We start from the raw sequence: 22,780 nt of genomic DNA, 5'->3' as shown, positions 1-22,780 counted from the left end.
TTAATGTTGAAGTACAATTTCGAGAAAAAAGTCAAAATGTCGAGAAAAAAGTTGAAATGTTGAGAAAAAAGTCAATATTTCGTGAATAAAGTTGAAATGTGGAGAAAAAGGACGAAATTTCGACTTTATTCACAAAATTTCGACTTTATTCACGGAATTTCGACTTTTTTCTCGAAATTGTATTTGAACATTAATCTCGACATTTCAACTTCTTTCTCCAAAGTGCACAATAAAAAAAGAAATCTTCCCCTCTCAAATATTTTTCCTCCTGCATGGCCCTGATGCTCTTCCGTAGTGTTGGACGACTCTCGCAGAAGGGGGAGGCTGTCCCTCTGATCCCTGAATTACAACAGAGCCCACCCTTCGTGCCCTTGGGCCAGGCAGCAGACACACTCACAGAGGAGCATGTATGTCACTGTTGGCCAGACTAGTCCAGCCTGTGCCAGAGATGAGATGCCAGGCAGCAGGCTATTATGCAAGTGTCCCACTGCCAGATCCTGGCACACTGCAGGTGTTTCCAGTACTCCAGTTGTAAAAATAAATCAGGGGGGATGGTGGATTTCATCATATGGGGACAGATAATTAGTGCTGATTACAAATAATATAATATATTACAAATAATAGCAGTGACCAAAACACCTGCAGAAATACTGCAGGAATGACATAGCAGCAGTTAAATGCAGCCTTCTGTAAGCTTTAAATATCCACTGGGCTTACATCAAATACATCAAAACACAACAATAAAAAACACTTTTCTGAACTTATCAATATGACTCTGTCCTTCACAGGATGAGTAACATGGATCACTGCAAAAACTCTAAATCTTAACAAGAATATTTGTCTTATTTCTAGTTAAAAAGTCTCATTTTAGTAAAAAAAATCTCATTACACTTAAAACAAGACTCATCACTGGAAAAAACAACAATTTTCACCTGTTTCAAGTAGATTTTCACTTGAAATAAGTAGAAAAATCTGCCAGTGGAACAAGATTTTATTGCTTGTAATAAGAAGATAAATCTTGTCCCACTGGCAGATTTTTCTACTTATTTCAAGTGAAAATTTACTTGAAACAGGTGAAAATTGTCAAATAAGTTATTTTTCTGGTGTTATTTTTCTGGTGATGAATCTAAATGTTTAAATAGCAGTAAAACCACATTCATTGATGAAATGACATAAGGGATGGAAAGGAGGGATGACAGTTTTACAGGGGGGATGATTTGGACCGTTTTTATTTCAGGGGGGATGCCACCCCCCCTCACCCCCCCTAAACTCCAGTACTGTGTGTTTCCTCCTGCTTCCTCCCTCCTTCTTCTGCCTCGTTCTGAACCAGCTCAGGACAGTAAAAGCAGCTCCTCCATCCTGCTTTGAAGCGTTTGCTCGGGGGTTCCTCCTCGCACCGATGGTTGTCACGCCAACAACAGCCTCGCAGAGACACTCACTGCGTTGATACATCAGTTCTCAACAGTTCTCACACAAGTAACAAGTCTCCTGGCGATGCCCGAAATAAAGCAGCGAGACAAAGATCCACACAGAGAGAGTTGACTGCAGCAGCTCCCTCCCCGCTCCCCTGAGCTCCATCCTCCCCTCACACAGGAACACTGGGAATTTACCCACAGAAATAAAGCTATTACACTTCACATTTTCCCTGAAAAAGAAAAAGAAAACATCTTAGCAAGATGCAGGCACAACACGTTTGAGGAAAGAAAGAAAAAGAAAGAAAAGAGGGACACTCCCTCAGAAACAGCTGTGCCAGATTTGCAGCCTCAAAGTTGTGCTGCTGGGAACTTAAAGAAATGTGGTTTTGGTGTGATTTCATCTGGGTCGGTGTGTAGAGCAACAGCGCCACCTGGTGGGGCCTCGACAGACAGAAACACATGGGCTTTTCCCTTTTTATTTGGAACAGACGGCTCTACAGGCTGCAACAAACATGAGTAGAAGAAAACAACGCTTGGGCAGCATCACTAGCATCAGCATCAGCATCAGCATCAGCAGCATCAGCATCACATGTCCAACAGCTGGAAACAGCTGGAAACAGCGTACAGTACATGGGGGAACAGTTTCTGCATCAGCTCCATCACCCGCACCTTCAAGTGTGGGGAAGACATCTGTAGATTTGCATTTCAGCTGCACACGACTCCTCCAGGGGCCGCTACGGAAGAGAATCAAGGCCAGGCTGAGAAAAATAAAAATAATATTTTAAAGGAGGAAGATTTTTTTTTTCATTATGCACTTCGAGAAAAAAGTTGAAATGTCAAGATTAATGTTGAAATACAATTTCAAGAAAAAAGTCAAAAATTCATGAATAGAGTTGAAATGTTTTGAAAAAAGATGAAATTTCGACTTTATTCCTGAAATTGTATTTCAACATTAATCTCGACATTTGAACTTTTTTCTCGAAGTGCACAATAAAAAAAAATCTTCCCCTCTCAAATATTTTTTCTCCTGCGTGGCCTTACACTGCAAAAACTCAAAATCTTACCAGGAATATTTGTCTCATTTCTAGTTAAAATGTCTCATTTTTTGTCAAAAAATCTCATTACACTTAAAACAAGAGTCATTACCAGAAAAATAACGTAGGAAAATCTGCCAGTGGGGCAAGATTTATCTTCTCATTACAAGCACTTCCACTGGCAGATTTTTCTACTTATTTCAAGTGAAAATCTACTTGAAACAGGTGAAAATTGTTGTTTTTTCCAGTGATGGGTCTTGTTTTAAGTGTAATGAGATTTTTTTGACTAAAAATTAGACATTTTAACTAGAAATAAGACAAATATTCTTGTTAAGAGTTTGAGTTTCTGCAGTGTAACACTCTTCCAGGGAGCGCTGGCTTCAGGAGTCATTTACCCTCCCCACACGCACGTGTGCTGTGTGTCCTGTTACAGTAACCGCCCTGCTGTCGAGACATTTATGTAACATCTGTGAGTGGAGGCCAGCGTTTATTCCTGGCCCTTTACTCCACATACTTCAGACCACTCATTTCAGCCCGTAACAGATCCATCTCTCTGGCTCTTACATGATCAAAATAAAAAGACATTTGCTCCAGTTTGTCACTAAGACATTTGCTCCAGTTTGTCACTAATCCACTGGCAAGGATCTTCTTCAGAGTTTCAAAGGGAATGATGATTCCCGGCTGCTCCCCCGGGTTCAGTGCTGGTGCAGCCGGGGCTCACAGAGCCGGTTTCACCATCTAAGGCACTGGGTTTGGAGAGTTCTTCACACGTAGAAGCTTTAAAAACATCAACCTTTCTACAAGCAGCGGCGTCACAGTCATCTGCAAAGGTCTCTGCATTTTCACAGTTTGAGTTGACGTGAGTGGTGGAGCCTTAAGCAGCATTTGGATCAGTAAAAAAAACAAGAAACAAACATGTGGATATACAGGACTGTCTCAGAAAATTAGAATATTGTGATTTTCTGTAATGCAATTACAAAAACAAAAGTGTCATACATTCTGGATTCATTACAAATCAACTGAAATATTGCAAGCCTTTTATTATTTTAATATTGCTGATCATGGCTTACAGCTTAAGAAAACTCAAATATCCTATCTCAAAAAATTAGAATATTCTGGGAATCTTAATCTTAAAAGGAGCATGAAGCTCCTTTTAAGAAATGAGACTCTCTAGCGCCACCCTTCACCACGATGGCCGTTGGGGGTACTGCAGCCAACAGTGAAGCCGGCACGGGAGAACGGGGAGAACGTGCATGCAGCGTCATGTGACGTCACATCCGCAGGACAGCGCAGGAAACTCGACATTATTACTAGAAAACTTAAAACGTTTACGAATTTTTTTCATAAATCCTGCCTCATGCTCCTTTAAACTGTAAGCCATGATCAGCAATATTAAAATAATAAAAGGCTTGCAATATTTCAGTTGATTTGTAATGAATCCAGAATGTATGACATTTTTTTTTTTTTTTTTTTTTTAAATTGCATTACAGAAAATAAAGAACTTTATCACAATATTCTAATGTTCTGAGACAGTCCTGTATACTGCGGTGGTTCCTGGGTCGTGGGTCCTTTGGCTTTCACCAGACATGCAGCACAATCAGGCCGTGGTGTCACTCAGGTCCACATCTGCGTACGCCCTTTCCACCAGCGGTCTCAGCAGAGGTCGACCTCCTTCCATTCTTCCTTCCTTCCATCCTTCCATCCTTCCATCTTTGGTCCACTCGGCTCATCTGGGAGCAGGCGCTCACACTCGTCTCTCCTCCTCGCTGCCATTCTTCTGTAAAGCTCTAATTCCCTGTAATTCTCTGTCATACGCTGATACTCTTCAGCTGCTCGTACGTGAGGAAAAACTGGAGTCGGAGTGAAGGAAAACAGAGGAACAAGAGGAGAATCCGAGGCACTCTGGCTGAGTCCTGACTGCTTTTGTACCTCAGCTCAAAGAGCTCCTTCCTCTGATTCCTCATTCCCTCAATCAATTCCCTGCAACAAGTCAATGACTGCGTTTCCAGCATCAATAACCCTTTTAAAACCCGAATATTGGGAATAACCCGAATTTACACGGCCATGTAAACACCAATAACCCCTTTGAATAACCCCAATTTGCTCATATTCGGGTTTTTAAAAACCCAAATATGAGCCCTGGGTTACTCCTTTTAAAACCTGAATATTGGGTCATGTAAACACCAAACGGAATATCCCCATCAAACGGAACAGGAATTAGTTTTCTGCTCATGCTCTGTTCACAAGGAATCCTGGTCTTTTGAGTCCAGGAAGTTCTTATAAACACGGAGAAACACAAGACCAGGAGGAGACTAATCACTTCATAAATGTAATGAAGGATATGAACATTTCTGCATTTGTAGACGGTAGAAAGTACCGGGATAGAAGATTTACAAGAAGGAGAGAGAAAAGTTGCGCGAAGCAGCATTTGTTTTGAATCTGGATCCAGGAAGAAGAAGCAGAAATGACGGGAATTGCTTCATGATGTTCTCCGTGCGTCGCTGGTTTGATCCAGATATCCCAAATTATTAATTCCCATGTAAACCAGGGGTGTCAAATGTGCGGCCCGCGGGCCACATGCGGCCCGAGAGAGATTTTCATGCAGCCCGCGAGAAGTTTCCAAAGCAAAAAAACGAAATGTTAATTTACTAAAAAGGAAGACATAAATAATTGCCATGAATCGCAGCATATCCGATAATATATTTCTTCTACAAATCCATTGTTATTCCACAAAGAGAGCAGTTTTCAACATTTTTTTAGTTTTCTAGAATGCATTTGCCGATTTTATTTCTTTGTAGACGGTCGTTTATTTTTATTAACTGACTACTATTATATATTTTCGCAGGAAAAATATCACTGCTAAAAAAGATGATGAGAATTTCAGTTTTGAATACGAGGATAGTGACAAAGTAAAACAGTTAAAAAAGAAGTGCTGACTATTTCGGCACACTGGCGTAAATATCCGCGCCAATTTTTAAAAATAAATACACTTAATTGTACTGGAAAAATCTCTAAATCGAATAAGAAATAGAATCGGATAAGAAAGATTTTGCTTTTAATTAAACTTCCTATAAAAAAGCGAAATATAAAAAAAACATACTTGTTTTTATGTTTATCTTTGTAAAATGATGATTGTAAAAAGTATCTTACATAATTTGAAAAAAAAAAACGAGAAATTTCAAGAAAAAATCCTGAAGAAATATATTTGACATAATTAGAGTGTAAACAAAGTGCATATTTCCTTTAAAATTAACTAAACTGATATTAGATTAGATAACAATAGTAAAAAAAAAGAATTAGAAAAAAAGATGTTTGCACCGTTTTTGTTATTTTGAGCGTGCGGCCCACGAGAAAAAAATTGGTCAAATCCAGCCCGCCAAGCAAAATGAGTTTGACACCCCTGATGTAAACGGAATATTCCGAATGTTTCAGTAACCGGAATATTAGCAATAACCAGAATTTTGACTGCATGTAAACGTAGTCAGTAATCTCCTTCCAGCATTCAGGCACCGGTCGGAGCACGATGGGTTTTCTAGAAGGAGTTTTCAGCAGCTCAAAGACCTTTCATTAAATGTTGGCATTTGCAGAAAGACTGTGATGAAGTTCTGCCCCTGACTGAGGGCAGTGGGTTAATGAGGCAGGAGTTTCACAACGTTACGTAAAAGAGTTAGATAGCATTAAACTAATCCTCCAAACTCCACTGAATAATAACTTGCCTGCGTCAGCGAATGCTTACAGTCTCCTGCAGCTCAGGCCGCGCTGCAGCGCAGGAGTCTCACGTATAAACACGGCTGAAAGGATACGATGATGTTCCACGGCCCCAGGCGGAGCCAGTTGGGGAGGAAGCCCTTGTAGAGCGCCATGAAGCCCTCGGACCGCCACGTCTGCGGGAGGAACACAAATGGGGTTTAAAAAGTCATTTCCTCCAATTATCTACGGCCATCGCTGGCTGGGATTGGAAGAGCCGTCATTTAAAGCCAGAAATCCAGATATTACACTGCAAAAACTCAAAATCTGACCAGGAATATTTGTCTTATTTCTAGTTAAAATGACTCATTTTTAGTCAAGAAATCTCATTACACTTAAAACAAGACTCATCACCAGAAAAATAACTTGTTATTTGACAATTTTCACAATTTCAAAAACATTTTTACTTGAAATAAGTAGAAGAATCTGCCAGTGGGACAAGATTTATCTTCTCATTACAAGCAAAAAAATCTTGTTCCACTGGCAGATTTTTCTACTTATTTTAAGGGAAAATCTACTTGAAACAGGTGAAAATTGTTGTTTTGTTCCAGTGATGAGTCTTGTTTTAAGTGTAATGAGATTTTTTTTTACTAAAAATGAGGCATTTTAACTAGAAATATTTTGAGTTTTTGCAGTGTAGTGTGTATACGAATTATTTATCAGCACAGGGAGCAACAACCCACAATGCACATACTCGCAGGGCTTAATGGCAATTAAACAATTATCACAGCAATAGATTTGATCATCTTGACCATTTTTGTCCCAATAAGTCACATTTTACAGGTTATTTAGAGAATCTGTCCAGGCAGGTCCAGAAAGGAAGAAGAAGAAAAAGCCTGAAAACAAGCCTGAAAATGTTAAATGAAAGCAACAAACACCTAGTAACATGTTATTGGACTGACTATGAAATGTACCTATTCCACACTGGTACCTCTGTATTGAAAAAAAGGAGTGGTATTAGGGCCAGGCAGGAGAAAACTAAAAATAATATTTTAGAGGAGGAAGATTTTTTTTTTTATTATGCACTTTGAGAAAAAAAAGTCAAAATGTCAAGATTAATGTTGAAGTACAATTTCGAGAAATAAAGCTACGTCCTGCAGGTACGTCCTGCAGGACGTACCTGCAGGCTGCGGGGGCGAGGAGGAGCTGAGTGTGACTCAGCTGTCGGCGTATGGAGCTACAACAGTCTCAATATTCACAGATGCACAGGATGGTTCATAGGTCCGTAGGACAACATTCACAAATGTATTTCAAACCGTATGAATGTGAGTTTCAGTCAGTTCAAAGTGGCTTCCAGCAGGGACAGCCAAGCGGTAAATCAAACATCTAATTTAACATGTTTGGCTACTTAATCCCCTTGTTTCTTATGAGAAGTGTTTAGTTATTAATCTCAACCACTTTAATTGTGCAACTACTAGACCTGTGAAACGTCCTGTGCATTTGTGAATATTGAAATATTGAGGCTCCAGTCAGCGCTGCCGTGTGGGGGACGTGTTCAAAAACCAGTCAAACCATTTGAGTGGTTTTTCCACTAGTTCCTACTCAGCCCGACTCCACTCGGTTTGGTTCTTTCCCACCAGGGGTCTAACGTGCCGAGTAGATACTTTTCTGTAACTATTCTGCTGAGGTTCTAAGCTGCTGAGTCGGCTGTATCTGACATCATCACACTACAGGCCACCGATTGGTCGGGGGGTTGGAGTCAGACGTCTGAGTCAGGAGGAGGAAATCAGAGAAAGAGACTCTGACGGATTCTGGTTCATTTTATTCAATCAGCAATGGCAGCAAAAGTCTGTTTCATGATCCAACTCTGAGGGTCAGATGTTCATAAACCTGGTGCTGAGGAGAGAATTAAAAAGATCTAGACGGAGATAAGGAACGACCAGATCTACCAGGAGCTCTGTCTCTTCATAGCTGCTCACGGCTCCAGCTGACTTTTCAGCAGCACAGAGACAAACTAACAAAAAAATAAAGCGTTGCCGCTTGAATCTTCTCTCTCTCTCATTTTTTAACTTGATATGGAACACAAGCCACACACCCAGCAGCACATCTATCATCTCCTCCAGGTTCTACATCTTTAGTGTTGTTGTCTTCTTCGTTTAGATCACACAATCAAATACGTCACAGCAGCTTCTCCAACCTCCTACTTCTGCTCTGGGTGTTGAATTGTAGTGGAAAAGAATCCAGGCCGAGCTGAGTAGGTGCTGGTGGAAAAGCTCCATTATCTGAGAGTGGACTGACCTGCAGGAGACAGTCCAGCGTTCCCTGGTACAGCGCTCCCCCTCTCTGGTTCATCATGCGGGTCCGGACCACGTCCACCGGGTTGGAGGCCAGAGCTCCGGCCAGGCCGCACACGAAGCTGGACCTGGAGGGACCACGGAGAACCAGAGAACCACGACCGTCACTGATGTCACTGATGCCCAACAGTAGAACCCTGATATATTCAATTGATATATGTTTTTTAAAACGTTTTTATACGTTAGGGTTAACCCAAACTAATGTGACTACAAATATGGCGCTGATTAGCATGAAGCTGTATAGCATGCCTCTAGGGAAATGTAGTTCTTAGCAAATATTATTTTTTTCACAGAAATGGAGGTTGTTAATACTAAAATAAGAGTGTACATAGTAGTTTAAGAGCATGATACACACATTTGTGTAAATATATTTTAAATATATAATTGTTAAATGTGTGAAAATGAATGGTCGGGTGTGGGTACAAATCATCTGTTGCTTGGAACACCGTATTGATCCAAATATAAGATGACCCTGCTCAGAGGAACAAGATGTGACTACTGTACTTCACATTTCTAAAAAAAAAAAAAAAAAAAAAAAAAAAAAGGATTATGTGCAACGATGTTTAACTAATTCTTTGCCTCTGTAAAAAACGGGAAACCCCTTGATCCATCACTGATGAGACTGGTCCCACATCGCCAACACGCTCTGTTACTAGAGATGCACCGATCGATCGGTATCGGCCGATAATGCCCCTACCGGTTTTGATCGGTGTTCTCAAAATAAGGGTGCTTTCACACCTGTCCCGTTTGGAGAAGTTGTTCCGGAACAGGGAGCGTTTCCCCCTAAAGATTGGAGCTGAGCTCCGCTCTGCGCCGGTAGCACATAAATGAATGGTTAAAGCCTGAATTATGGTTCAGCATTAAATCGATGCAGAGCCTATGCCGTACTGTACGCTGTAAGCTCTGCGTTGGTGTAACGCGGAACCATAAATCAGCATAAAGCCGGCGGCTGCGGTCTGCGCTGCGCTGAAAGGGGCGTGTTGTTTATCCCGGGGTGCGGAAGAGGAAACTCCTTCCGCGTTCATCTGACCAATCAGAGAGCAGCTGGTTCGCGCATGGCATTTGTTAACAGCTTTGAAACGGTACAGACGTTTGCCTTGTGAACACAAACGCCACAGACGAGAAACGGAACAACTGTATCGATTCAGCCCCTGAATCGGAACAAAACAAACGGGCCACAGGTGTGAAAGCAGCCTAAATAGTTCAAAGCGGGACGATCCAATGACGTTTACAACACCAAACCACCACCTGCGCCTGCGTCCTTTTTCCACAGGAAGACTAAGGTTTATAGTTTACAACTTTTATCAACTCTAAGAGAGTGACATGTCTGCTGTTGTCTGTGTTGGTGACATGTTGTGTTGTACATTTGTTACCACAGGAAGCTTTAGCTAGTAAACTACACTTACTCTTTGTAAACTGAGTCTAAGTCGTCTGTAAGAGTCTCTAGAGAGTGAAATATTGCAATACAATAAAATGTCAGTGTTGAGAAAACACTATTGACGAATGTATGGATTTCACGCTGTGATCGGAGATCGGCCCTCAAGATCCTGATCGGAGCATCTCTATCTGTTACAACCTCCATCTGAGCTTTTCAACCCAGTGACAGTCTTTGCGACACGCCATCATTGCGTAACATCATATTTTGTTGCTGTTTTTTGCAGTTACGGCATCAGTTGTTGTGAATATAACAGTTAAGGTTCTTAAAAGTGGACCCAACTTTTTTTAGAGGAAACAACCAAAAGTCTCATATTCACACCAATTGGACTGGACATTTAGCACCCACGACTCTCTATATCAAACCATTCAAAAGTTCTGGCAGAAAGTAGGAAATATCAAATATGAACCAATCAGATGAAGGGGGGGCACGCATTTTGGCGTCTAGCGTCGCCACGGTAACACTTTTGACTGAGAAAAGTAATGCGCGTCGTCGCAGGATGGAGACGCACATTTTGATGTATAACACACCTGGGTGCACATTACGGTTCGGGCCGTATTAACGGCCGAAGAAATGGCATAAATTGCGCCAAAATTACACGATTATTTCAAAATGGCCGACTTCCTGTTGGGTTTCGGCCATGGCGCCAAGAGACTTTTCCTTAAGTTGCAACATGATACAGGTGTGTACCGATTTTCCTGCATGTACGTCAAACCGTATTGTGGGGCTTGAGGCACAAAGTTTTCTAGGGGGCGCTGTTGAGCCGTTAGGCCACGCCCATTAATGCAAACCATTAAATATCACATTTTGCACCAAGCCTGTCTTGGTGCAAAATTTGGTGACTTTTGGGGCACGTTTAGGGGGAAAAAAGGCCCTCCTTTCGTCAGAAGAAGGAAAAAAAAAAAATCCTACAGATACAATAGGGGCTTAATAACAACAACAACCACAATCATACGCCCTAACAATGCACCTTTAAATAACCATGTCTACCTCATACTGCTGCACCTTTCACTCTTTTTAAATGGTATACATGTTAATAAGAGCTGTCATTTACCCATTTACTGTACAGTGAGCGAAGATAACCGAGTCAAGTTCCCTGTCTTGTTTGACCTGACTGGGCTGAATAAACATGATTGTGATTGGTCGTGGGAACTCACAGGAAGTGTGTGTACACGTTGTCCCCCATGTAGCCCGACAGCACCAGGTGCTTCTTGGTGATGTCGTAGACGGGCAGCTCCACCCCCACCACGATGGCCGCCCTCTGGGCCGTCAGAGACACGCCCTGGTGAGCAGAGAGACAACCGGCGTTAACACAGGAAACCAGCCACGCTGGAGCTGACTGGAGCTGACTGTTCTGGTTAGAGTTTATTTAGAGTTTAGAGTTTGATTTGGATCCCCATTAGCTACAGCTAAACTGCAGCTATTCTTCCTGAGGTCCGACACATACAGGACTGTCTCAGAAAATTTTAATATTGTGATAAAGTTCTTTATTTTCTGTAATGCAATTAAAAAAACAAAAATGTCAACTGAAATATTGCAAGCCTTTTATTATTTTAATATTGCTGATCATGGCTTACAGTTTAAGATTAAGATTCCCAGAATATTCTAATTTTTTGAGATAGGATATTTGAGTTTTCTTAAGCTGTAAGCCATGATCAGCAATATTAAAATAATAAAAGGCTTGCAATATTTCAGTTGATTTGTAATGAATCCAGAATGTAAGACATTTTTGTTTTTGTAATTGCATTACAGAAAATAAAGAACTTTATCACAATATTCTAATTTTCTGAGACAGTCCTGTAATACACAGTACATTACAACAAAACATTAAAAGCAAACCTAAACAGGTAGCATGTAAAAAAAGAAAGGAAAAACAGAAAATAAAGAAAAAATTAAAAGTAATTCACATTAGCATTAGCATTAACATTTAGATATAAAAAAAACAATACATATTCATACATTTTATAACATCAACAAATTCAAACAATGCATAGTTATCATAGTTAACCAATAGTTGCACCAATAACCATTTTTAATAAATACTCTGTTACCTTCCACAGGCCGCGTGTTCCCTCCTCCTGGTAGATGTTGATGAAGTTTCCCATCATGCTGCCCTGGATCACGCTTCCCTGCGCCTGCATCCGGATCTGAGCCAAAACAAACAGCACGGGTCAACTCAGCTCCCGCTTGAAGACAGAAAACACTGAAATATCACAGTCATTCCATCCATCCTGGTTTTTTGTAACTCTTCACCTCATATCACCTGTTATTCAAATGCAAATGAAAATATTAGAACTGTCAAACCATTCTTTTTTTTTTTTTTTTTTTTTTTTTTTTTTTTTTAATCGCCATTAATCGCATGTTGTCCATAGTGAACTTGCGATTAATCACATATTAATCTCACATTTATTCACATGTTTTGCTGTTCTAAATTACCTTAAAGTATTTTTTTAAATGTTTTTAATACTGTTAACAACATGAGAAAGGGCAAATATGCTGCTTTATGCCAATGTTTAATCAACTTTCCACAAAAAAAGCTTTGACCTGAATGTAACATTCCTTCATAAATACAAACACAATGTAATCCCCAACTTTACACTTGTAAAGACTAACTTAAGATTCCTTGTTTTTTTAAGCAGCTCAATGTAAAACAATGAACCATATGCATCACAAACATTGTACAAGAAGTGCATTGGTCAGTTAAATTTTCCATGTAATTATGTCTAACCTCATATAAAATAAAAGGCTCAAAATATATCCCCTTCTCCTAAGTGGGATCAAAACACAAAAACTGAATTACAAACTAATGAAGTGCACATGTAACAGCAGGGAGTGTAACCTATAATGCGCGTTTTTGTTTAGTTTTTTATCCTGCGCGTTAATTGTGCGTTAAAAAAAAAAATCAAGAGTACGTTAAGTTAACACGTTATTAACGCGTTAACTCTGACAGCCCTAGAGAGTCTACTTTATTACTCCCTGCAGGGAGAGTGATTAGGGCGAGGTTATGGCCTGTTTCCTGGCTCCGGGGTGACTTGGAAAGGTGAGTCTCATAAACACCGCGACGGAGCACGATGTTCCCGGCCTGCAGGACGGCGTGTGCAGGACGGCGTGTGCAGGTAGCGGGTCAGAGCGACCGGCCCGGCCCTGCAGGGAGGGCTGGGCAGCGGGGCCCGCCAGCGGGGCCCGCCAGCAGGGCCCAGATAGGCGGCGGCTGCTCCTATCATGTGCAGAACACTATGTGAAGCTTTTCAGGATTCACTCTATAAATAATCCACAAGTGGCGTCCTGATGGCAGCAGCACGGCGATCCCCTCACCAGACGGGACGGCAGAAGAAACTCCAAACTTCACCCTCACTGTGTCAGCATGTGTTTTTCTTTGTTTGGTTTTTTCACTTTTCTTTGTTTTGTTTGAAGTGGAAAACTAGTCATAAAATGCTGCCAGACCTGCTCTGCCGCTTCACGAACAAGATACCTACTGTTGCAGCCATTATATACAGGACTGTCTCAGAAAATTAGAATATTGTGATAAAGTCCTTTATTTTCTGTAATGCAAAAATGTCATACATTCTGGATTCATTACAAATCAACTGAAATATTGCAAGCCTTTCATTATTTTAATATTGCTGATCATGTCTTACAGTTTAAGAAAACTCAAATATCCTCTACAGACATGGATATTTTCAAAAATTATAAGCAAATTTGGTCACCTTGAGTGGTACTGACAAGTGAAATTTTGGGCTCTGGCCCCTGGACTAATTCCTCCAGGGGCCGCTACCGAAGAGTATTAGGGCCAGGCAGGAGAAAAATAAAAATAATGTTTTAGAGGAGGACGTTTTTTTTTTCATTATGCACTTCGAGAAAAAAGTTGAAATGTCGAGAAAAAAGGTGAAATTTCGACTTTATTCCTAAAATTGTATTTCAACATTAATCTCGACATTTCAACTTTTTTCTCGACATTTCAACTTTTTTCTCAAAGTGCACAATAAAAAAAAAATCTTCCCCTCTCAAATATTTCTTCTCCTGCCTGGCCCTACACTGCAAAAACTCAAAATCTTACCAGGAATATTTGTCTTATTTCTAGTTAAATTGTCTCATTTTTAGTAAAAAAAATAGAAACAGAAAAATAACTTATTTGACAATTTTCACCTGTTTCAAGTAAATTTTCACTTGAAATAAGTAGAAAAATTTGCCAGTGGCACAAGATTTATCTTCTCATTACAAGCAAAAAACAATCTTGTTCTAAGTGTAATGAGATCCTTTTGACTAAAAATGAGACATTTTAACAAGAAATGAGACAAATATTCTTGTTAAGATTAAGTCATGGCTTACAGTTTAAGAAAACTCAAATATCCTATCTCAAAAAATTTGAATATTCTGGGAATCTTAATCTTAAACTGTAAGCCATAATCAGCAATATTAAAATAATAAAAGGCTTGCAATATTTCAGTTGATTTGTAATGAATCCAGAATGTATGACATTTATTTATTTATTTATTTTTTTAAATTGCATTACAGAAAATAAAGAACTTTATCACAATATTCTAATTTTCTGAGACAGTCCTGTATATGTTTGATGATTGTTTGTTGTATTTGTTGAACGTTAGGTGGTGTATGGGTGCAAGAGGGAATTTAGGTGAGGTCCAGGGTGCAGGTGAGATTGATTGCAGGTGATTGAGACTGGGATGAGCACACAGTTTGTGGCTGTGTAGCCATGCACACGTTTTTGGATTTTATATTGGAATAAACACTGTTAAAATGTGACAGAAGTCATGTGTATTTAGTTCACATGTCCAAAGTTTTATGTCCCAGTACAGCAATCCCTTAAGGACTTTTTTTGAGCAGCAACAGTCAGCACACCTACTGTACCTTCAGCACATCAGTGGGGTTGGCAATGGAGGAGGAGATGACCCCAGAGAGGACGCCACACGCCACGTTAGTCAGCAGAGTCTCATCTGAAACAGGACAGGATCAAATCTCAGGACAGGACACACTTTACAGTGAGCTGCTGATAATGCAATCTCCTCTTTGTATGAGAGAAAAAAGGAGATGTGGTTTAAAAAGAAGGTCACATACATGCACACAGACAAGATAGATAGATGACCTGCAAGTGTGTGTATCTTATCTCTGACCTTCAGAGAGGAACTGGTCTGTTGACTGTTGGAAAGAGCCTGCGGCAGAGCTGCGTGCATGCAAGCAGGACGGGGAAGAGACGCTGACACGCACCTTCTGGTCTGTCGACCAGCAACCGCTTGAAGGTCTGGTACGTGCCGATCTTGATGGTCCCGTAGGAGGCCTGGCGCAGCATGGCAGGAGCAATCCTGCACACCAAGAGACACATCGGGGTTATTTAGACCACTTTACCCTGTTACCATTCCTGTCAAATTTGCATAAAACGCCTATCCAAGGCATACCAAAGTACAGGACTGTCTCAGAAAATTAGAATATTGTGATAAAGTTCTTTATTTTCTGTACTGCAATTAAAAAAACTAAAATGTCATACATTCTGGATTCATTACAAATCAACTGTAATATTGCAAGCCTTTTATTATTTTAATATTGCTGATTATGGCTTACAGTTTAAGATTCCCAGAATATTAAAGAGACCCCACTTCTACAAAAAAAAGAAATGTCGGGAACCGCAAGAAATAAGAGATTTTAAAAGTTTTCAACTTTTATTTTAGCTGTTACCACCCCTAAATACAACAGAAGTGCAGTTTGCATTTATAGGCGTACTTTGAAATGAATTAAACTGAACTGTAGGCCTATTTCTAAATTTGTGCAAAAGTTTAAAAAAAACTACCCCACTTTAATATAAATAAAACATTTTAGCTGCAGCTTAGCAGCTTTAAAAATAAATAGAAATATAGAAATTAAAAATTGTTCCTTTAAAATTAGATGATATCAACTCAAACTCCAAGATAACTGCCCAACAAAATACAGGACTGTCTGAGAAAATTAGAATATTGTGATAAAGTTCTTTATTTTCTGTAATGCAATTAAAAAAACTAAAATGTCATACATTCTGGATTCATTACAAATCAACTGAAATATTGCAAGCCTTTTATTATTTTAATATTGCCGATTATGGTTTGCAGTTTAAGATTAAGATTCCCAGAATATTCTAATTTTTTGAGATAGGATATTTGAGTTTTCTTAAGCTGTAAGCCATAATCAGCAATATTAAAATAATAAAAGGCTTGCAATATTTCAGTTGATTTGTAATGAATCCAGAATGTATGACATTTTTGTTTTTGTAATTGCATTACAGAAAATCACAATATTCTAATTTTCTGAGACAGTCCTGTAAACTGAAAGCTGTTCTTGAACCAGTACATGGATGGTTTTGGTCTTTTTTGAAAGGTAACACTGAAGTTTTTCCCCCAACTGAATCACTCAGAATCACTGTAACTGCTACTAGCATTGAGTAATCTAATCTTGAACACACTGAAAAAGAAGGTTTTTATTTCCGACAGAAATTTGTTTTGTAATCAGATGTCTGCAGATGGATGTAGCTGTGACTTATTAGCCGGAAAACACACTGGCACCGCAGTATGAAGGTGCATCTAGTGCAAGTATTAGTATTAGGGCCAAACTAAGACAAAAAGAAATTGGAAATTCCGAGAATAAAGTTGTAATATTACAAGAATAAAGTCGTAATATTACAAGAACAAAGTCGTAATTTATGAGAATAAAGTCGTAATATTACGAGAATAAAGTCGTAACATTCCGAGAATGAAGTCGTAACATTCCGAGAATAAAGTCGTAATATTACGAGAAAAAAAGTCGTAATATTACAAGAATAAAGTCGTAATATTACAAGAATAAAGCCGTAATTTATGAGAATAAAGTCGTAATTTATAAGAATAAAGTCGTAATATTACAAGAATAAACTGTTAATTTATGAGAACTCTAACATGAAGAGTGTGTTAAAATGTTGAATATTGAGCATCTTGTTATATTTACATATAATATATATGTATAATATTACGACTTTATTCTCGCAACATTACAACTTTATTCTCATATTATTATGACTTTATTTTCGTAATTTCCTTTTTTTTTTTCTTAGTTTGGCCCTAATACTCCATCGTACTTTCTAAAAATGGCCATTTGGAGACGTCAAAAGGACACTTGGATAAGCATGGTCACATACCGACGATAAAAGGGCAGAACTCGTGAACCTTTCAAACGTACAGTCATAATTTCTGCCTCCAATGAAAGCTGACACTTAGAGGTATCCTGGCCCATATCCAGATTCACTGTCAATATTGCTGAAAAAAAGTTACTGAAACATTAACAGTTCAGCTGTTCTCCGGAAATCAACTTTGAAAAGTAAAGTAAAAGATAAGACATAAATAAAGTGTAATCTAAAAAGGAAAAAATGCAGGCACTCTGGTGAGAGTGCCTGCATTTTTTCCTTTTGAGATTATTGTTGCACCCATTGCAAGAGCACCGGTGGTTGTGGGGACACCAGCAGCGCTCCGTTATTCTGTTTTTTATAAAGTGTAATCTAAGACAGGACTGCAGGGAGGCTGAGAGGAGACACGGTGTACAGAAGAGAGGAAGTGGAAGCACTAGGGTCGTCACCTTTCAGAAATAGAAATAAGGGACGCCCCGATTTCAGCAGCCCAGGAGCCAAAAAAGTGACATCCCCAAAACTTCTAAACTGAATAAAAATGTGTTTATTTTATATGAAAAAACTAAATGCTTTGATTTAAAGTTTAAAGTGCCTTAATAGCGTTGAATTTGCATGACTGTACAGACAGACAACCATACTAGCAACTGAAATATCCTCCTATGCTTGTACGTCCACATCAGCCCAGATGTAGAATAAGCTACAGGTGAAGGTCGGAACATTAGAATATGGTGTAAAAGTTCATTTATTTCAATAATTCAACTTAAAAGTTGAAACTAACATATTACATAGTATCATTACATGAAAAGCAAGATGTGTTAAACCTTTATATATTATATAACCTACCGTTATAATTTTGATGATTGAATTGTTTATTGATTTCATAAAATATTCAAATTTTTTGAGATTTTTTATTTGGGGTTTTCATAAACTGTGAGCCATAATCACCAAAATTATAACAAATAAAGGCTTTAAATATATCACTTTGAATGTAGTGGGAAATAATATATTTGTTTCACCTTTAGTTGAATTTACTAGGAATTAAGTTTTGCAATATATTCAAATTTTTCCGACCTTCACCTGTAGATTATGACATCAGTAAATAAGAGCATAATATGTGTCCGTGTTGGTTCAATACGGAACACAACTTTTAATTCCCAATTACGTAAAGATTCCGTATTTTAAGAGACAGTGGCGACCCTGGGAAACACTTCAATGAAATGGTATGTAAAATGCAGATGTGTATAATCCAGGTGCCATAAAGTAAAACTCCTGTCCAGCAGTTGTTCCAACCCTCTGAAGAAGCATGTGAAGACAATGCTACAGGATTTTCTGCTGGTTGCAACATGGGAATTGGTTGTTTTTTCTTTATGGCACCTACCGCGGTTGAATTGGTTGGATATTGGATATTGGATATTATGAATTCAACACCCATAAAACTTGTGATACATACCACTGATTTTGGTCAAACCACTTGTGATGTGTTCATGGTCATGTAGACTATATATCACAAAACAGTAATTATTATAAAATCATATATATGGGCTGATTTAAAAATCATATATATGGGCTGATTTAATGTAGTTTAATGAATTCAACACCCATAAAACTTGTGATACCACTGATTTTGGTCATATTGCTTGTGATGTGTTCATGGTCATCTAGACTATATATCACAAGAGAGTAATTATTATAAAATCATATTATGGGCTGATTTAATAAGGTTTAATGAATTCAACAACACCCATAAAACTTGTGATACATAACACCGATTGTTTTCATTAAACCACATTAAATCAGCCCATATATATGATTTTTAAATCAGCCCATATATATGATTTTTTTAATAATTACTGTTTTGTGATATATAGTCTAGATGACCATGAACACATCACAAGTGGTTTGACCAAAATCAGTGGTATGTATCACAAGTTTTATGGGTGTTGAATTCATAATATCCAATATCCAATATCCAACCAATTCAACCGCGGCATGGCACCTGGATTATACACCTCTGGTAAAATGAGGATTTGTTTAGCAGTAAGGTGGACATTTAGAGAGTTTTCTGTGGATCTGGGGCTGCAGAGACCCCCGTGGCCCCCGTGGCCCCCGTGGCCCCCGGGCCCTCCGGGGCCCCGCTCACCCCGAGTACAGCGCCCGGAGCCCCTCCTCCTGGCCGATCCTCGCCATGGCGTGCAGCATGCCCCGGTAGCGGATCTCCCGGTACTTGCTGTCGCCCACCTGGCCCTGGACCTGCAGCCGCGTCTTGGCCAGGTCGATGGGGAAGGTCCCTGCAACACAAGGCAAGCGCAGGTGTCATGTGCAGCCCGGTGCAGCCCCGGTGCAGCCCCGGTACAGCCCCGGTGCAGCAGCCCCGGTACAGCCCCGGTGCAGCCCCGGTACAGCCCCGGTGCAGCCCCGGTACAGCCGCCCCGGTGCAGCCGCCCCGGTTCAGCAGCCCCGGTGCAGCCGCCCCGGCCTGCCCGCATCCCTCACCGCACTCCGCCGTCACGGACGCGAGCCCGCCGAACACGAACGGCTGCCAGCTGACGGTGGACATGATCTCCGGCCGTGGACCCACTCGTGTGTCAGGAGAAGTATCAGTCCCAAATCCCCTCCTTCCTGCTCCTCCTTCCTGCTCCTCCTCCGCGGTGACCGTCTCTGCTGGCCCCGCCCATCGCCGGTTGCCTGGCAACCGCGTCAGTCAGCCATAGACATGTCTCCTCCTCCTTCCTTGGAGCTGCTGCATGGATCCATAGACATATATGAATGCTAGATGACTCGTCCGCGCTGCTGGCAATGGAGAGCGACGTCGTCACACGGCGGCCATCTTGCCACAGGAGAACTCGCTCACTTTAACATTGTGTTTAATGGTGCATGTACTGCTTAAACAACCTTAACTTGCTCAATTCTCAACAGATTTTATAACAGTTTGGTTTGTTATGAACGCCAGAGATGTAGTTATGACACTGCATACTTGTGAATAATTATAAACATTGAAAAACGTACTTTTATATGAAAATAACCAGAAACAGATAGCTATAACATGGTATTTCTATTTAATCAATATTTCTATAGTATTCTTAGTAATATTTATATTTACATTATAACATATATTATTACCATATAACATATATATATATATATATATATATATATATATATATATATATATATATATATATATATATATATATATATATATATATTATTACATTATAACATGTATTTATATGACATTATAACATCTGTGTATATATATATGTTATATGGTAATAATATATATGTATATATGTTATAAGGTAAATATAAATGTTACTAAGAATACTATGGAAATATTGATTTAATATAAATACCATGTCATAGCCATCTGTTTTGGTTATTTTCATATAAAAGTACGTTTTTCAATGTTTATAATTATTCACAAGTATGCATACAACTCTGACGTTCATAACAAACCAAACTGTTTGAAAATCTGTTGAGAATTGAGCAAGTTATGGTTGTTTTGCAGTACATGCACCATTAAACACAATGTTAAAGTGAGCGAGCTCTCCTGTGGCAAGATGGCCGCCGTGTGACGACGTCGCAGCAGCGCGGACGAGTCATCTAGCCTTTATGAATCTTTATTTCGGCTTGTACAGAACAAGATGAAAAGGGAGAAAAAAAAAACATTTCTTTTGCCGAAAAGGTGTAGGCTGAAGCCGTAGCTTATAGTGCCTATATAAGTCTATGTATGTATATGTCTATGCATGGATCTATTATAAAACGAGCTGCTGCGATACGTCAACGTCGCCGCCATATTGGATGTTCAAGACTGCGCTGTAAACTAATACAAGTAAATGGACTTATTTTCATAAAGCGCCTTTCTACAAAGAAATGTACGTTTTACGTCTCATTTATTCATTCACACACGCACTAATATACTTGAGAAACAGTTAGGCACCAAATATAATATATTTAATTTTCTCAGATGGCAAAAATAAGAACTTTATTGATCCCACATAGGAGTAATTCATGTTATATATCAGCTATAGAGAACAAGGTAGTGCCGAAAAACAATATATATCCCCCCTCACAAAAAATAAGCAAAAAAAGAAAAACATATTTTCTATCAACAAAACAAATTTTAAAATTTTCAAGTAACATTTGAACCATTTTTCAGACAATAAAATAACATTTGAACCATTTTTCAGACAATAAAATAACATTTGAACCATTTTTCAGACAATAAAATAACATTTGAACCATTTTCAACAAATAACATTGTTATTTTTGTGAAGGAGGATATTGTTTTCGGCACTACCTTGTTGTCTATAGCTGATATAACATGAATTAAAGCTGCAAGCAGCGATGAACGGCCCTCGCACTCATGGCCACCGCCCCCCATAAGCATATCAGAAATGACGCCACCCACGACTTTCTATGTCAAACCATTCAAAAGTTATGGCAGAAAATAGGGACTATGAAATATCGACCAATCAGAAGAAGGGGCGGGCTAATTTGCACCAATTATGGTCAAAGACTCAAAACCATGTCCGATGACACCACCCACGAGTCTTTATGTCAAACCATTCAAAAGTTATGCCAGAAAATAGGGACTATCAAATATTGACCAATCAGAAGAAGGGGATTTGTGCTTTTTGGCGTCAATCATCGCCACGGTAATGCTTTTGACTGAGAAAAGTAATGCCCCAGGTCTGGAAAAAGTTACCCGGTGAGAGGTTTCATTACATGTAACACAAAACATGTGATTTACATACTTAAATGCCTCTGCGACATGGTGTATGTAGGCACAACTATACGTAGTCTGAAGCAGAGGATTAGTGACCATAAAAGTTCCATCAGACGTGCTGATCTTAACTATCCAGTTGCCAGCCATTTTAATGCTTTGTCTCATCCCATCTCTTCCCTCCGTTTCCAGGGAATTGAGCATGTACACTTGCCAAGTGGAGGTGACATTGACAGAATATTATGTCGAAGGGAGCTCTTTTGGATACACACATTGGACTCTCTTTACCCTAAGGGCCTAAATGTTCAATTCAATTCAATTCAATTCAATTTTATTTATATAGCGTCTAATACAACAGAGTTGTCTCTAGACGCTTTCCAGAGACCCATACCCAGAACATGACCCCTGAGCAGTTATTACATAAACAATGGCAGGTAAAAACTCCCCTAGTGGGAGAAAAACCTTAAGCCAAACAGTGGCAAGGAAAAACTCCCCTTTAGGAGGGAAGAAACCTTGAGCAGGACCAGGCTCATAAGGGGGGACCCTCCTGCCGAGGGCCAGACTGGTGGGTCAGGGACGGCAACAGCACAGCAGGCAGGTGGAAGCAGCAACGGGATGACCAGGGGTGGGGACTGCAGGCCAGCACGCAGCTCCCGAAGCTCCGGTCCAATCAGCAAGTCCCAGGTTGGGGTGCAGGGTCAGGGAAAGACTTGTGCTCCGTAATGCAAGCTACAAGCCACCCACGACCACCTGCAGAGAGAGAAAAGGGAGGAGAAGGGGGGCCAGCAACGGGATGACCAGGGGTGGGGACCGCAGGCCAGCACGCAGCTCCCGAAGCTCCGGCCCAATCAGCAAGTCCCAGGTTGGGGTGCAGGGTCAGGGAAAGACTTGTGCTCCGTAATGTAAGCTACAAGCCACCCACGACCACCTGCAGGTTCCGGTGTCCGGCAAAGGATGCTGCAACATGGACAAAAGAGAGAAAAGGGAGGAG

General features: G+C 39.9%; 1 protein-coding gene across 1 annotated transcript; it reads right to left on the bottom strand.

The window, feature by feature from the left end:
* Positions 1-3,503: 3,503 nt before the first annotated feature.
* LOC133452121 (kidney mitochondrial carrier protein 1-like) lies at positions 3,504-19,753 on the bottom strand. Its single transcript, XM_061731331.1, has 9 exons — positions 19,557-19,753; positions 19,204-19,351; positions 15,149-15,243; positions 14,792-14,877; positions 11,977-12,072; positions 11,083-11,207; positions 8,435-8,558; positions 6,253-6,333; positions 3,504-4,299 (listed from the first exon to the last, which is right to left on the bottom strand). Exons 1-9 carry the CDS (start codon positions 19,618-19,620, stop codon positions 4,258-4,260), a joined length of 861 nt encoding a protein of 286 aa, XP_061587315.1. The 5' UTR covers positions 19,621-19,753; the 3' UTR covers positions 3,504-4,257.
* Positions 19,754-22,780: the final 3,027 nt, after the last annotated feature.

The sequence above is a fragment of the Cololabis saira genome, chromosome 10 (assembly GCF_033807715.1).
Source record: "Cololabis saira isolate AMF1-May2022 chromosome 10, fColSai1.1, whole genome shotgun sequence".
In the NCBI taxonomy this organism is placed as follows: domain Eukaryota; kingdom Metazoa; phylum Chordata; class Actinopteri; order Beloniformes; family Belonidae; genus Cololabis; species Cololabis saira.
Note: the sequence above shows the minus strand (reverse complement) of the source record. Positions and strands in the feature narration are given on the sequence as shown.